This window comes from Amphiura filiformis, chromosome 8 (genome assembly GCF_039555335.1).
Source record: "Amphiura filiformis chromosome 8, Afil_fr2py, whole genome shotgun sequence".
NCBI lineage: Eukaryota > Metazoa > Echinodermata > Ophiuroidea > Amphilepidida > Amphiuridae > Amphiura > Amphiura filiformis.
The window spans coordinates 61607309-61624189 of record NC_092635.1 but is presented as its reverse complement, the minus strand read 5'-3'; the positions used below and the strand labels follow the sequence as shown (position 1 = coordinate 61624189).

Sequence of the window (16881 nt, the reverse complement as noted above, 5' to 3'; positions counted from 1 at the left end):
GCGATACACAAACATGGCAGAGTGGGTACTCTTTGGTTCTACCTCATTGGGAGGTACACTATTTTGCCTCCATGAGCGATACACAAACATGGCAGAGTCGATACTCCATGGTTCTACCTACAGTCCAACATCTTTTATCCCGCCATGATGGGACCAAGCACTGTCCGGATAAGTGAGAAATCCGGATAAATGAATTACATGTAATTCTGCATTGACTGTCCCAAGTACTGAAATTGTGATAACAAAAGATTGTTTTATCATAGGGTAATAAACACTAAAAGATGGCTTTAGAGTGTTTTATGCAACATATAGATATGTCATTCTAAGCATTCTGAGCATAGAATAAAGGTGTAAAAATCCTCAAAAACATGTTTTCCTGTGAAGATTTCAGTCGGATAACAGAGAGATCCATATAAAAGAGGTCTGGATAAGAGAGGTTGGACTGTATATGTTTATGCATTTGATTGGGTAGGCTCATACATATCAGCACAATTGGATCGTATACGGCTAGAAATTGAAGACTGTGAATCTGCTGACAATGCCCGGTTTAACCACACAAGGATAGACATACAGTACTTATAGAATACAGTGTGTAAAACAGTTATAAGATACCAGTTTATTTTTACCTCTGTATAGAGTGTATGCAATAAACCAACCGGAACGGTATAACAATTGAGATGGCAGCCATGTTGGAGGACAGTTCTAAAATAGCTTAAGATGACAGAGGGACAGGTCTCTAGATCGATTCCACATCCATTCATACCTATCACCTGTTTTAATGTATTATCATGCGATTTGCCCCGTGGCACCTTATGGAGGACAGAATTTTATTTAAATGAGGATGACTCTCTCATGAGTGACGTCGTATTGCATACCCTCTATATCAAAGGCAGGTATGTCATAATAAGACTAGCAGGCAAAAGCAGCATCTTTTACCTTTGAATTTTTAAATGAGGTCTTAAAAAACCTCATTCACTGAAATTGTTCAAGAAATAAAGACATGATTCTTCAAAAGCCAAGGAAGATGCAAATTAAAAAAATGCAGTTTACTCCATTGCATGCCCTATTGATTTGTACACGAAACATTCTCGAACAAGAGAACTAGCACCGTGCTTCCCACTGATAAGCATATTTAAAGTAGCGCTGTGTTTTGATTAGAACGCAAAAGTGCAACATGTTTCTTTAATTCTCAACCAATTTCAACAAATCAGATCTTAAATCAGAGCCAAAGGGCTGGCTGCTTGTTTTAATTTGGACTATGTTGTCTTTATTTAGGATATACAGGGGTGAACATTACTTAACATTAATTCTTTTGCTCATTGTACAATACCTTCACCAAATATTAAATGGATACTAATATTCGCAATGTGACATGCAGTAGTGCAGGCAGTAAGTGCTAGTGTGCTACACAAAATGGGGTCGCCCTGTCAGTCCAAAACACTTGTCAGTCCGAACCACCGCTAGTCCGAATTTTTAGGGTTAGGGTTATGTTTTGGTTATGGTTAGGATAAGGATTAGGGTTAGGGTTAGGGCTAGCATTAGGTAAGCTTAAAATTCGGACTAGCGGTGGTTGGGACTGACTGGGTTTCGGACTGACTGGGTTTCGGACTGACTGGGTTTCGGACTGACTGGGTTTCGGACTGACGGGGTGTACCCCACAAAATTACCATTTACAGGTTGGTAAAGGGTTATTTGAACCCTTTATTGCTACTACTGCTTCAGGATCAATAATTTTGAAATTAAAAATGTTTGACCCTTGATTGTAAAACTTGTGCTATACCTGGTTACTCTATGCAAATTAGCCAAAGGCCATCCAATCAAGCATGGCAAATTAATTATGAATTTGGCAGACAGCCTAATCCTTATTCGGCTTTTGATAAATTCATGTTACACTGCTTAACCACAAAATATTTTTGAATTAGACACAGGGCTGTCAACTTTTTGGAATTGCTTGGCGTGAGACAGAGGCGTACCGGGATTTGCTGACTCAAATGTTCATCATTTTGTACCATGATTATTTGAGCCACGGCGCTCGTGAATGTGAAAAGCGGGGGGTGGGGGGGGGGGGTAGGAGCAACAAATTATTCATGACTATGCGTGAGATTTTACTAATTTTCCAGCTTTTTGTGTGAGATTATACTACCTTGGCGTGAGACCGTGAGAAAGTGACCCAATGCGTGAGACTCACGGCCAATGCGTGTGAGTTGACAGCCCTGTTAGACAACAAGAGATTAATGCTTTAGCTCAAGAGGGCAGCATATCATTTTTAAACAGTGATAATCGTCAACAATACTGCGGGGGGACTGTTAGCTAACCATAGACATACCACCTAGACCTATTACTGCCCATCCCTTACCACAGCGGGAGGTGAAGCCACGTATCCAAGGTGATTTTGGTCGGGTGGTCGGACGCGGAGAAATAAGCATTCATGTCTGGAGAGAAAACGCGCTTTGCTTGCATGATTGTTGCGCCATTATCGCTCACGTCAAAAACAATAATGTTCCGTAGACGCCAACATGTCTACTTGCTTGCGTCCGGTATGCGCCCTTGTCAAAGTCGCTTGCTAAGCAGTGTCGGCTTCACTACGCGAACCAAAGTCATAGGTCTAGGTACTTGTTTGTCTGGGTAGCTAACTCTGTATGTCGCCCTCTTTCATGCTGAACACTGTTGTGAGCTAAAGTGCTCAATCTCTGTTCTCCAATTCAAAATAATTCATGTGCAAAATGAATTTATCAAAAAGACAAATCTGGATTTGGCTGTCTGCCAAATTCATAACAATACATGTATTATATGCAATCCATGAGAATATGCTAATACATTAAGTATATAATGTCATAACAATGAGGAGCATTAGCAAATTTGTTGGAGAGTCACGCTGTATAATTGTCTAAAATAAACTAACATAATGCTCAAAGCCTATATGGCATTTTATTATACAGTGTCACACTCACACACCGGAATATCTTGCTAACATTTTTAAGCTCAATACAATGTCCTGAATATTTTCCACCCTGATGTTTGATCCGTAATTTCACAGAAATATTTGACCCCTTGTTTGAAAACCTAGCGCTTTACCTGATCCAAGTTTGGATCAAGGACTAATCTTACTTAACTGCTAGGAGACTGGTATTGATCTTGAGAAATCTCTCCCTCTAAATGGCAATTTTGTGGGCCAAAAGCTAAAAGAATATGCTATGACCCCAACGTGCAAGTTAGCGCTATACCCCTGACTCGGATATATAACAATTATTATGGGTTATTCACACATTACATTAATTTTAACAATTTACACAACAGGTAGGATATCTAGCACTGACTTATTTGGGTTATCCTCATTACCACTCACAGAGGGTGTAGGATGCAATTTCACACCACCACCATTATTATTACTTGCAGTTTGTGTGTTGAATCTTTCATTTGGACCAACATAGTTGCTGCTTGAGGTACAATTTGAGTTTCTGGAAGAATGGCTAGAAATACTGTCCTCCACAGAACTTGTATTTAGAACAGAACCAGAGTAATAGTTTTCTTGATGTTGTCCAATAGTTCTACTGGCGTTGTTTTTATCTAATCCTGGAGTAGCCACTGAGCTAGTTTGCTTTCCGTCGTCCTGGCTTTTTGAAACACAAATCCGTTTTGCTTTCTCTGTAAGTCTAGCTCGATTAGTTTCTAGGACAATAATGGCATTTGTGCTCTGATCAATGATATCAACTTCACCATCATCACTCTTTTCTTTTATCAAAAACTTCTTGCCAGGACAAATATCTAATCGCCTATCCTCAGCTCTACCAAGTCTTAATGACTGACCTGATGGTTGGTCAAACCTCACAGACTTGATCTGCGACAGAATATCCCGCAATATCACTACTGGGGTTCCTGTTAGCTGCTCCCCCAGATTGTCCATTCGATTTGCAACTCTCCGTTCTCCGCTCGATGTAAGACTCTGTGCAAAACTGGCAGCTGATCCACCACCTGTTTCATTAAATGAAGAACCCATGACACCTGCACTGCTCATATGTTCATAGGAATGAAGTATACTACTATCAGTTTCATCACCTAGAGTGATTAACGGTTCATCTCCAATAGTCGCCAAAGATTTGTTGGTAGGATCATCATCGAGGGTAAAAATCACCATGTCATCACTCTCTGTGGTCACTGGTTCCTCATTAGCTATGGAGGCTAGCACCGCATCATTTATATCAGTAAGCATGCTGCCACCTACTGGATCTAACCCATCTTGACTGGGCTGCAAGTTATGAATATCAGGAAGTGCATTTTCACTTGATGGTCCTTCACTAGAAGTCTGCACTGATGACACCTCTGATATGATTGTCTGGGAAAATACTGCTATTTCTTTGGTTGATGAAGACCTTGCCGTCATACTCCTCATCTCTTCCTGAATATTTCTTATGGCTTTGATATTGTCCTGTATATTGTTCATGGAACGATCAAAGTTTTTCCTGCTGTTGTCTAAATGTTCATACGCTTCCTGCACAAAATGGCCCATTGATCTTGTAGTACTTCCAACCTGTTGGAATGTATTTGAAGCATGTGACGCAGAAACTGGGAGGTTGACTGGAGGATTCTGACCATGTGCACCAGCATGATATATTTGTACATTATTTACATTGCCAAAATTGGGAGTATTTACTGGCGGATTTGTGGGAATCGATCTTGTCACAATTGGTTGCTGTACATCTTGCTGCATCTGGCCACTGCCCCTGTTCATTGTGTTGCTCTGAAAGCTACTAGGTCTGATGGCAGGCAAAGTTACCGCACTCGATGAGCTTCTAATACTATTGACAATCGGTGAAGCTGCACTTTGAGTTGATTGGTTGAACGCACTAGAGAATGATTGTTGTTGAATACTTCCACTCCCAGGTTGTACATGAACCCACTTATTTAGCCTGGTGTCAAATGTTACGTTATTCATTGCACTACTTTGACTTGCATTTTGTTGTTGTTGTTGTTGTTGAATACTGGTTGGGGGAATACTATTTGCAAACATTTTCAGTCTGTCTGCAGCTGGGCTGTTGACGTGAGGAGCAGTACCAGGGAAGGTTTGTGACACCACACCATTGGTTCTAGCTCCTGGGAATCGGTTTGGATTGCAATTATTCGTCGACCCGTTTCCATCAGTACCGAAATTAGAATATCCAGCTTGTGGATGACTATTTGCAGTAGAATGTTCTGTACTCCTACCAAAACCGGTAGTCCCAAAGCCTGAATAACCAGATCTGCTAGTTTGATAGTCATTCTGCATTGGAGTTCTACTTGGCAATTGATTATTTGAAGGTGTATATGACTGCTGGTGATGGCTGCTATTTCCACCCATACCAAATGGATTATTACCTGAGAAATTAGTTCTTTGTTCTGTTTGTGCATTACCTGCACCAACTCTATGGGAGAAAGAACTAGGCTGCACACAGTTTCTTGAGGATTGAAGTATATTTCTATCTTGATCGTTCCGAGGATTTGAGATCCTATTATTTGATACCCCTAATATCTCGAGTCTAGGAGGCTGCTGAGATCTTTGGTTATTGTTATTACTCCTTATCATTTGTGAAGGCAATCTTGAACTTTGAAAGTTACCCGTTGTATTTGGTGTTTTTCCCCATGTCTGTGCACTATTCTGACGTACCGTATTGGGTGTTACTCCCCAACTATGTCCTGATAACAACTGTCTCCTAATACTAGCAACTCTTGTATTCATGTCCTGGATGCTTTGAGGGTTCTCCAGTGTTCCACTTGTTGACGTGCCAGACATTGTGGTCATTCTTTGTCCACTTTGATAACCACTGGTTGAAGTACCAGACATCATGCTCATTCTTTGTCCACTTTGATGACCACTGGTTGAAGTACCAGACATCATGCTCATTCTTTGTCCACTTTGATGACCACTTGATGTACCAGCAGACATCATGGTCATTCTTTGTCCACTTTGATGACCACTTGATGTACCAGCAGACATCATGGTCATTCTGTGCCCACTTGTTGACATACCAGACATTGTGGTCATTCTATGACCACTTTGATGACCAACTGCTGATGTACCAGACATCATGCTGCGTCCACTTTGATGAGCACTTTGATGACCTGCCATCATGGTACTTCTTTGTCCACTTTGATAGCCAATGCTATTTACCGACCTATGTTGCTCCTGTGCACTCTGATAAAATGAATCACATGATACCTGCGGCCAATTTGACCAAGTCTTATTTTGACCTGTTTGTTGTTGATTGGGATCATTTCCAGTATTAGATCTGTTGAATAAAGATGGCCGTTGAATGGAGTTATTGTCTTGATTAGGAAAGCTGTGTACTTGGTTATTGGATACTGCAGTGGACATCCTATTTCTTGGACCAACTTGCTGCAGGGGATTGGCAGCATTTAGCCCCATCATATAGCCACTGTTTAGAACTTGACCAAAAGGATTGTTATTCATTGATGCACCAGATCTAGATAGAGCAGCAGCCATGTTATTGGTGGCTGAAACCGTAGTAGTGGTAGCACCAAATGTTTGCTGGAACGGATTGTTGATGCCATTTCCAAACAAAGGACCTGGCCCAAATCCCCTTAATGATGCCCCAGACCCAGGAAATGCTGTGGCAGGATTATAATTAGAAGTCATACCAGTGGCAATGTTAGTACTTGCAGGTTCTGGCTCTTCTTCGTCGCTACTCAGGGTAATTTCTGGCGGTGGAGTCTTTGGAGGAACTGGACATTCAACTATACTATCATCCGAGTCATAATCATCTGCAGCCTTTGATACATTCTCTGTTCCATCTGCAACAGCATCAGCAGTTTTTTCACCTGCTACCACATCTGATGTTCTACCATTTACGATGTCATCATTGACATCAGTCTTTAAATTATCTTCACCAGTATCTTCCTGCGTTTCAACCCTAGATTTATCTACAATTCCACATTCCTCATCGGTACCTTTGTTAGTATCTCCGATGACAACCTCACTAAAAGTTTTATCTGCTTCATTGTCAATGACTCCTTGTGCTCTTCTTTCAACATCACCTTCTTTGCCCGTATCATCTGACACCTCTTGACAGATGCTCTCCGCAACATCGGATTTATCACCTGTATGTTCAGTTTGACTGAGACCACTTCTAGGTTCCACTTCATTTGATTCATTATCTTTACTGATAGGCATACTGCATTCTATATTCTTCCCAGTACCAAGATCAGAGTCCTTGTCTTGACTTCTCTCTCCTCCATTTTGCAAAGTTGTTACAGCTCTTGGTGACTCAAGCTCTTTGCTTGTTTCATTAGATTCACAACCAGCTTGATGAGTATCATCAATGGTGTCATTCCCCTCTATAGATGAATCAAGATCTTGACTATCTTGTGAATTCTCGTTCCCTTCATCATCAACAATATTAACAGTTCGGTGGTGTTCTGCTGATCTTACACAGCTAACACCATCACTTGATGACTTGTGATCTTGACTACCATGCACATCCTCCTCCTCCTCCTCATTCCCACAGTGCTTTCCTGATCTTTGCACTGCAACATCATTTTTACCTGATGAACTACCATCGCCATCTTTTGGATTCTCTGTGGAAGAATCCAAAACTTCAGTCTCACTCCCACTGGAAACTACTGTACTCTGCCGTGTCTTTCTTCTTCTAACACTTGCTGCCAGACCAGGTTCACTTCTTGGTGCTTCACCATTGTTCTCATTAGTAGATGATTGATCATCCTCATCTGAGCTGCTTCTCTTATTTCCACCTTTGGTAATGTTTTCATTGGAAGAACTTTCCCCAGAGTTCTTTTCTTCTTGAACAGCAGGTGTGGCACATTCTCCTTCCTCATCTGTATCATCTTCATCTTCTACTACCGGGGTTCGTTTTGCTTTTGGTCTTTTCTTACTTCTCTCTTTTGTCTTTGCTTTACCTCTTTTAGATCGCACACTACTACATGATGGCCTTTCATCATCATCTTCATCATCACTGATGGTTGACCTTCTCTTTTTGTGTTTTGCTGGTCTGTGCTGCTCTTCAGAATCATCACTCTCCTCTTGATCTGGACATCTTTTCAGTTTTCTCCGCTTTCTAGTACTTTCTGATAATGGTTTTTTATTAGTTTTCCACCATGTTGATGAAGTCACTCTCTTTGGAATTTTTTTCAAGGATTTCTTCACACGTTTTTGCATAAACTCCTCTGTAGATGAAACTGATTCTTCATCGGTAGTGCTCTTGTCACTTGTACTTACAACATCAACCAATGGTTCTCCATCATCATCCTCACTATCAATAATGTCATCGCTTTGGACGGTATCATCAAGAACATCATCAGACTCAGAGAAGGCACTTCCCTCAGAGAACTCTTTATCCTCACTATTCTCCCACTCCGATGACCCGCTGCTCTCTTTCCTCTTCTTTTTCCTTTTACGTCTCCTCAGGGCTTCCTCTTCATCGTCTACAAAGTCTGACAAGGGGCTGTCATCAAACAGATCTATGCCATCGGGATTGTTATAACGATTTCTCCTGAAAAGTAAGAATACAAAAAGGTTAAGATGCATATAAATACTGAAAAATAACAAACATCTAGTAGGCCTGTTAGTAATATAGAGTACCGCATTCGTTCCATTAACTGCCACGGAGATGAACTCCAAACAGTCAAAGTCTCAGCATCACCTGATAATGAGGGCCGACCGTTAAATGAAATGCGACAGGCAAAAACTGCTACGCACATACAGCACTCTTATCACGTATACCAAAAGGCACGTAACACTGGCTTGATTGTTAGACACGGCACGATCAAATGATCGGCCCTCATGAATGTGAGAACTCACTTTGACAGTTGGAAAATAGTCTGGATTAGTCTATGATTTTGACTATATTGGATGAGGGGTTAATAATATCACATTTTGCTTGTTGTAAAGCCACTGGGTAGGCACTTATAGAGGCATGGGCGGTTAATGGAACAAATACGGTAATAACTACTATAGCTCATCTTCAAACACTAACTACTCCCTAGATGATAAGTTTTACCCAAAAATAGTGGGTGGGCTTATACCCAGGAACGGGCTAGGATACTGAGAAATCATCAAGTGGAAAGGTGATCTTTCTATGATCCAACTGCTATTAAAACAGAGCTTAGGAGAGATATTGAACATTTGGCTGTCATAGTATAAGATACATGTATATCAAAGTCTTTAAGGGGGTACTACATAAAATGTGCCTATTTTTGCAGTTTTCTCCAAAATTATAGCGCATTGGGGACAAGTAAGATATGTATATTATAGGGGCAAGGACTACAACTACTGCACTGGAAATTTTATTTCAGCACAGACAACAGTTGTGGAGTTACAGTCAAAAAATGAGGGAAAACCAATATTTGATCAATAAATCAATAACTACTTGCTTTGAGTTGCTGAAATTTCAGTACAGTAGTTGTAGTCCTTGCCCCTATAATATACATATCTAACTTGTCGCCAATGTGTTATAATTTTTTAGAAAAATGCAAAAATAGGCACAAAATTTGCCAGGGGTGTAGTACCCCCTTAAATTAATACTGAACTCAAATCACCTTTATTTCTATGGGCATGTTTAAAAGTTATTGAAGTTTTTTGTGGATAATGAAGTCAACATTGCTACTTGGCTTATACCCAGGTGCACACTTGAATACCATATTTTGGAAAATAGGGGCAGGCTTTAATATTTCTGTATGTGGATCTATGCACACATGTATGATTGTATGGTTATGGTATATGTTGATCATTTACATTGTACACTGTTGTTTTTGCATACTGGTATCATGAACATTCACTTCTACATGTACATAAATTTGTAGATTTAACTGACAAAAATCAATTGTAATAATTCCTACTTAGCAAAGAAAATTTCTTGAAACATATCCAGTACTCACATCACATTTTATGGAGCTACAGCATTTCGAGACCTCTTTTGATCACATATGAGTGATTCCAGATGCACTGCTGGTGTTTCTAGATGATGGAGTGTTTCTAGATGTGCTCTGGATAATGTGGTCATAGGCGTGACTTAGATTGAATGAAGCCCCCCTCATTGTTCGTAACTTTGTCCCCTCTGTGTCTTATCCAAATGGCTTCTCTGATCCATCTGGGGTACTTCTGGTCTTCACGATGAAGGATTTCAACTCCTTGGAATCACTCATACGTGATCAAGAGACCAGACTAGGCCTTGAAACGTCGTAGCTCCATAAAATGTAAGTTCTGGATATGTTTAAAGAACTTTTCTTTGCTAATCTAAATGAACTATCCTGATGAATCTCTTCAAGAAAGTCCCTACTTACCCTTTGACATAGTCAGAAATTAATTTGCGAGGTCTAAGATGACGGTAATTCTTTGAAGTAGTTCCTTCAGGTACAAGGTTGGCGAGTATCTCAGCCTTATCTGGCAGGACAAACTCTCTCAAACTCTTCTTTTTCAGCCTATCTGAACTTCTTCCGTCCTGCAATCTATTTGATCTCTTTGGATAGCGCCGTTTGGGAGTGTGTTTACTCTTAGCTCGAGGCATATTTGGTTTTCTGCATCTTCTGTTGTAAAATAGAAATACATTTGAACTGACAATTAGAATATGAAGAAATAGAGTGTATGCAATAAACCCAAGCGGAACAAGAGTTGCTAAGTAACCGCTACCCGAACCATAAACACATGCATAATCAGACAACAAGTGTTCAATTTCCCCATAGCTTCCCACGTTGTACACATGTCAGTCGAATTTGGCGGTGTTGGTTTGTTTGTCCTCCAAGTTATAGCATTGTTCACTTTGTGTTGAACATTCTACGTGGGCCTCACTGTAATAACTCAAAGATAACTGTGATCATCATTTCAAGAGGTCACTCTCCCGATTAAGCTAAACAACCTATGTGGAGGAATTTTATGCATGAGCAATCACATCAATGACGTAGTAATGAATACCCTCTATACTCGATAAATGGACTAATAGGGATAAAATTTGAGATAATTATTATGAGAAAAATTTAAAGCACAAAAATAAACTGCATTCCATAAAGTAATTTGTTATCTTGGACTGTGGGTGGGCTATTGACAGAGTCAAGACTAAACATGTTTGTCTTGCTCTGTTGCAGTACTGTATTGTTTTAAAATCCAGACGACATCCCCCATCATGGTTACATGTGCTATATTTCTGCCATACACGCTGTCACTTACGCTTTATATACACAGCTTAATGCAATATTTGGGCAAAAAAGTGTTCTCTTTAATAATGGTACTATTTTGTGATGGGTGTATCATTACACCTAAATAATGTGGCATTGCAGCAAAAGCATTTCGATAATGGGTTATGATTTCATTGTGTCGGACTTACATTTGGGTGAAAAGAATGTATGGTCGCATGTCATGAATTGGTCATCTTTTGTGTAACATAATGTAAAATGAGGAAAATATCACCAATTTTGATTCACTTCAATACAATACATTTTTGACCATTATAAGTATATATTTCTGGAAAGCTTATATTACAAGGATGCCAAATCAACAAAATATAACATCATACATGTAATACAGGGTGGGTAAGAAATATACAGGGTGGAACATCAACAAAATTAGCATTTTTCTTGTCACAGTGAACCCCATATTTTTCTTTTCTGAAAGCTATGTAGCTCAAAATAAATATGGATTCAGAAAGACATTTCATGGGCCCTTTAAACAAATTAGGAAGAAAGAGTTTGGTATCCCTTGTGTTAAACATATACATGTACAGGGTGGTCAAAAATTGTAACATAATTTTACAATTTTTAATGATATTTATCAATCAAAACTTGTTTCCTCCATTTCTGGCACTAAAACTAATAGCATTTTGAATTCCTCATCAAATTTCCTTAAAAATATGTGTACTTTTGAATAAGCAGGATGACCCAGGCCAAAGATGGGCCATTTAGAAATGTCAGAGCATTACGTGTATACTTTGTACAGTAACATATAGGAAAAACTGTCTTAATTAGCATTTAATTAGGAAATTAATTAGTTACATCTTTTGTTACAGTTGATCTACTATGAGGTAGATCTACAATCCAGGATGATATATGCAATTTGTGGTCCATGCTAGTTGTACTTTTTAAGATACAAAGGTTTGAAGTTTGCCATATTTTCACAATTTTGTATACAACCCTATGGGGCTCCCCGCCCCGGCTCCCCCATTGACACATCTTACATAATGAAGTATAAATCTCAAAGTACATGTAGTTGCCCAATTGACATCGCACATTTCAAACTACAACGCGATTGCCCAATCTTGGATCTACAATAATTAAAATACTAACCAATCACAAGTGAGTTGGCATGGTCGGATTTACTTGAAATTCCCAGTATAAGTATAAATTGCTTCTTTTGGCACTTAATACTGTTTGCATTTAGGGGAGATTGGGGTTAGTTGGAACGCGGGGTAAGTTGAAACATTGTATTTTTTTCTGACACAAAAAATTAATTTGGTAAAATACAGGCACCTAGTAATAGGTATTAGTAAGGGTCATTCACCAAATTAGCAACAGCACTGATGCCCCACCAGTGTTGGCTTGGGAAAGGAATATATGTTTTTTGACTTACTGACTAATTTTTATACCCCTCAGAAAAGATGTGTTATCTCCATCCATGTTGTTTGAAGATTCAGGGGATTATTTTTTGAGTATCATAAGCACTAGTAGTAAGTCCCAGAATAATGGTAAATAAAAGTTTTATTGTATTTCTTATTTTGTGTAATGAACTTTGAAATGTAAAAATAGGCATCGGGGTTAGTTGAAACTTTTGAGGTGGGGACTGGGGTTAGTTGACACGTGAAAATCGCACAGAAAATCTGGTTAAAAATTTGACTTTTAAAAAATTTGTAACATGTTTACCATTTCTTCAATATTGCTTTAATATGGTTAAAAAGCAATAATACAAGAAAGTGCACACAGAAAGTAAATTTTATAATATTTTAGGCTTCTCGTATTTTGGTCCATGGTGACACTCGTCGCCTTGTGTCCGAAGTATTGACCCGCACTCCCACATATTTATTTATTCATTTTTTCACACTGATTGTATGTTAAAGGGTGCCTTCAAGGGAAGTATAACCCTAACAACACAATAATAATTATTTTGACATTTTTACAAGCCGTGTTTCAACTAACCTCATTCTATGTTTCAACTTACCCCAGGGGTGGGGTTAGTTGAAACACTTTTTTTCAAATTTTCAAATTGGATTATATGAATAATCATAAGCAGGTCCAATAAAGTTTAAGGCTGTATTTGTAGCATGTATGTATGTTTATACTGATAAGTGATATGGTTAGTGTTTCTTGAAAGTAATTGGTTTGCGTTAGGCCACTAACAGTCAATTTTGAGTTTCCCGTCACATAATTTCTGAAAACAAGTGAGGTAACTTTTTCATTATTCATTATTTTTCTGCCTTTCATATATATGACCAACAGCCAACACGCATGTAAAATGTGTTGTTATTTGCCGATCACTCACTTGAAGATGGATGTTTAGCCCAAATGAGATTCAAAAGTAAAATGACTAAAAAGAGTCTGCAAGGTTGACAGCAAAATGTATGTTTTGATTTTGATTTTTCCACAAAAAATAAAGGGATATTCATAATATTTTTTGCAAATATAACCAGTTTTTATCTGTATTTTTTGGAAAATCACAATAATGAAATCAAGTGAGGGTCAGAAAATGAAGTGAGGGCGGGTGACGGGAAACTCAAAATCTACTTTCATTGGCCTTAAAAAGACGATTTTGTGAAAAATGTTTCAACTAACCCCAATCTCCCCTACACTAAGCATTCTTAACATATTGAAATGATAATTAACGTATAGGCCCAAAAATGGCTTTACTGTGGGGCTCAATGGAGAAAATCACTAAAAATTAATTTTGACAACCAAAACCTACATGTAAGTGATGTTGACTTATGTTGGTACTGGCATGATACTGGATTCATAAACTATCACATCTAGTGCAATCCATATTCCACCAAGTCGACGCTCGATTTAGCTAAAAAGCAATTTGTGTGTAAATCAAGACCATCCAAAACGGCTTTCTTACAGTAAAGAATAGGAGGTCATTTGGGGTCACATACAGTAGTGTACATTGTACATGTGCCTGCTGTCACAATTTCACACACAAAATTTTGGGCAATTTGAAGAATGAAGACACTATTTTTGTCTGTAACTTCAAAAGTATATGGTCGCATGTCACAAATAGGTCACCCCAAAATGGACGAGCCATAACATGAAAATGTTTTCTTCACACTTCAAGTTTGGTTTATTCTAAAAGTATAGTACCTATTGTGGAAAGTTTGGTGTCATTTTGTAGATAATTATGTTCTTTGTCAAATACAAAAAAAACCCAAGTCAATTGGACAACTACTTTGAGATTTATACTTCAATATGTAAGATGTGTCAATGGGGGAGCCGGGGCGGGGGAGCTGGGGCGGGGGAGCCCCATAGGGTTGTACACAAAATTGTGAAAATATGGCAAACTTCAAACCTTTGTATCTTAAAAATTACAACTAGCATGGACCACAAATTGCACATACATGTATGTCATCCTATATTGTAGATGTACCTCATAGTAGATCAACTGTAACAAAAGATGTAACTAATTAATTGCCTAATTAAATGCTAATTAAGACAGTTTTTCCTATATGTTACTGTACAAAGTGTACACGTAAGGCCCATGAAAGTTAATTCCGAGTTTATCGTCCCTTTTTTTTCCCAGGTTGGTGAGGTGACTTTTTCATTTTTCATTATTTCATCAGATTTCATTATTGACCTAAAATGCGTGTTGATTTAAAGCCACACTCATACATGTTATTTATAAACATGTTTTTATATGGGTAGGGACTAGAAAAGTTAGAAAAGGGCCTCGCTTTTGCTTCCAAGTTATGAATTTATATGTTTTACAAACAAAAATATATGTTTCCAATTGCTAAAACTGGTGAAAACACTGATACTTTGAAAATAATGAATTATTTTGGCATTTTTGAAAAGTTGACGCTGGTGTTTTTGGTTACCAAAAAGTGACGCGGGCGGGGGACGATAAACTCGGAATCGACTTTCACGCGCCTAATGCTCTGGCATAATTTCTAATTGGCCCATCTTTGGCCCGATTCATCCTACTTATTCAAAAGTACACATATTTTTTTAGGAAATTTGATGAGGAATTCAATTATGCTATTAGTTTTAGTGCCAGAAATGGAGGAAAAAAGTTTTGCTTGATAAATGTCATAAAAATTGTAAAATTATTTTACAATTTTTGACCACCCTGTATGTTTAACACAAGGGATATCAAACCCTTTCTTCCTAATTTGTTTGAAGGGCCCATGAAATGTCTTTCTGAATCCATATTTATTTTGAGCTACATTGCTTTCAGAAAAGAAAAATATGGGGTTCACTGTGACAAGAAATATGCTAATTTTGTTGATGTTCCACCCTGTATATTTCTTACCCACCCTGTATTATGATGTTATATTTAGTTGATTTGGCATCCTTGTAATATAACTTAAAGCTTTCCAGAAATATATACTTATAATGGTCTAAAATGTATTTATTAAAAGTTGTGTGGAAAAGAATCACAATTGGTAATATTTTCCTCATTTTACATTATGTTACACAAAAGATGACCAATTCATGACATGCGACCATATGCACTAGAAACATGATTGACCCCTTATTGTTTAGGTAATTTAACTCTCTTTCAAATGAAAGAACTTTCAGCTAAAAATATTGAACTTCAAAATTTTATGAATATCCCTAACTCTGATTGTCTGAAGACTTAGAAACGGTTGTTTGATTCTACTGACTATTTGCGATCAAAACACCAATGACAGAAATCATCAACAAAAATCGAATCAGGGACTTGTTTTCACTCGACCGTGAGTCAACCGGAAGTGACGTGGCACGGACCGACAGAATACTATAAAATGATGCAGTTTGATGGCAAATTTGAATTCACCTGGCATACCTATTAATTGCTCTTACTCATGTACTACAGTCACAGTGAGTCTGTATTTAGACTAGACTAAAGCTAAAATAATAATTTCTCGATCATGAGAGTATGAATGTACTGCGTGCACTGCGTAAATGTTGCAAGTTTAGTGGAACGACACGATTATATACATGTACTGTGATGTACATGTAGCGTGATCAAATGTGCACGTGCCACAGGAAATGCAGCGCTACCCAAAGTGTGTGAGAAACTATTATTTTAGCTATAGTTTCCAAGCATGCATTGAGAGTTCTCGAATAGACGTTCGTGCGTAGTCCGAATAATCAGACCCAGAACAAAATATTAATTTCTGACATGATCCTGTTCTGGGTCTGAACTGTTTCCATATGAAATCTTGATGGCAAATTGGACAATAGAAGCACATGGTTCTACGTGACAGCTTTTTAATCCCTATTCATGTTACGTAAATCACGCTATTGTGGACCATCCTTCTGATACTTGAGTGTTTGGACAAGCGGAACGGTCTTTTGTCTACCACTCTGTTTGTAAACAAACCAGGAGGTCGAAATCGTCCTCCTCGCCGAATACGAAAGTCAGCGTAATAGTACGGCACTAGTTCGTGCGGTAGGTCATGTTACAATACGTGCAATACGATGCATGAATGATTGCAGGCAATAACAAAACAACAAAACCCCGGCCATGACAAACGACCGTACGCCATGCAATTTGCTTTCTTACATTGAATATTGCTCTGTCGAAATCTAACCAACACTTGCAGATGATTCATTTTCACACACACATCCACTCGATGAAGGAATTTGGAGAGCTCATTTCCGTATTTGCAGCAGTTAATCTGATACCAACCCCAACTTCTCTATTTTTTTTTCACCCATCGGAAATTTCGGTCATAGATCAACCGGAAGTAGCGATCA

General features: G+C 38.5%; 1 protein-coding gene across 1 annotated transcript; it reads right to left on the bottom strand.

Annotated features, from left to right (window-relative positions):
• Positions 1-2594: 2594 nt before the first annotated feature.
• Positions 2595-16848, bottom strand: LOC140159324 (uncharacterized). Its single transcript, XM_072182764.1, has 3 exons — positions 16688-16848; positions 10291-10533; positions 2595-8501 (listed from the first exon to the last, which is right to left on the bottom strand). The coding sequence occupies exons 2-3, from the start codon at positions 10512-10514 to the stop codon at positions 3287-3289; spliced, it is 5439 nt and encodes a 1812-aa protein (XP_072038865.1). The 5' UTR covers positions 10515-10533; positions 16688-16848; the 3' UTR covers positions 2595-3286.
• Between the last annotated feature and the right edge of the window lie 33 nt (positions 16849-16881).

Coding starts and splice junctions, on each gene's coding strand:
- LOC140159324 (XM_072182764.1), bottom strand. CDS start 10,514: ATGCCTCGAGCTAAGAGTAAACACACTCCCAAACGGCGCTATCCAAAG. Junction 8,502..10,290: donor ATTTCTGACTATGTCAAAGG/GTAAGTAGGGAC, acceptor CTTACTTTTCAG/GAGAAATCGTTATAACAATC.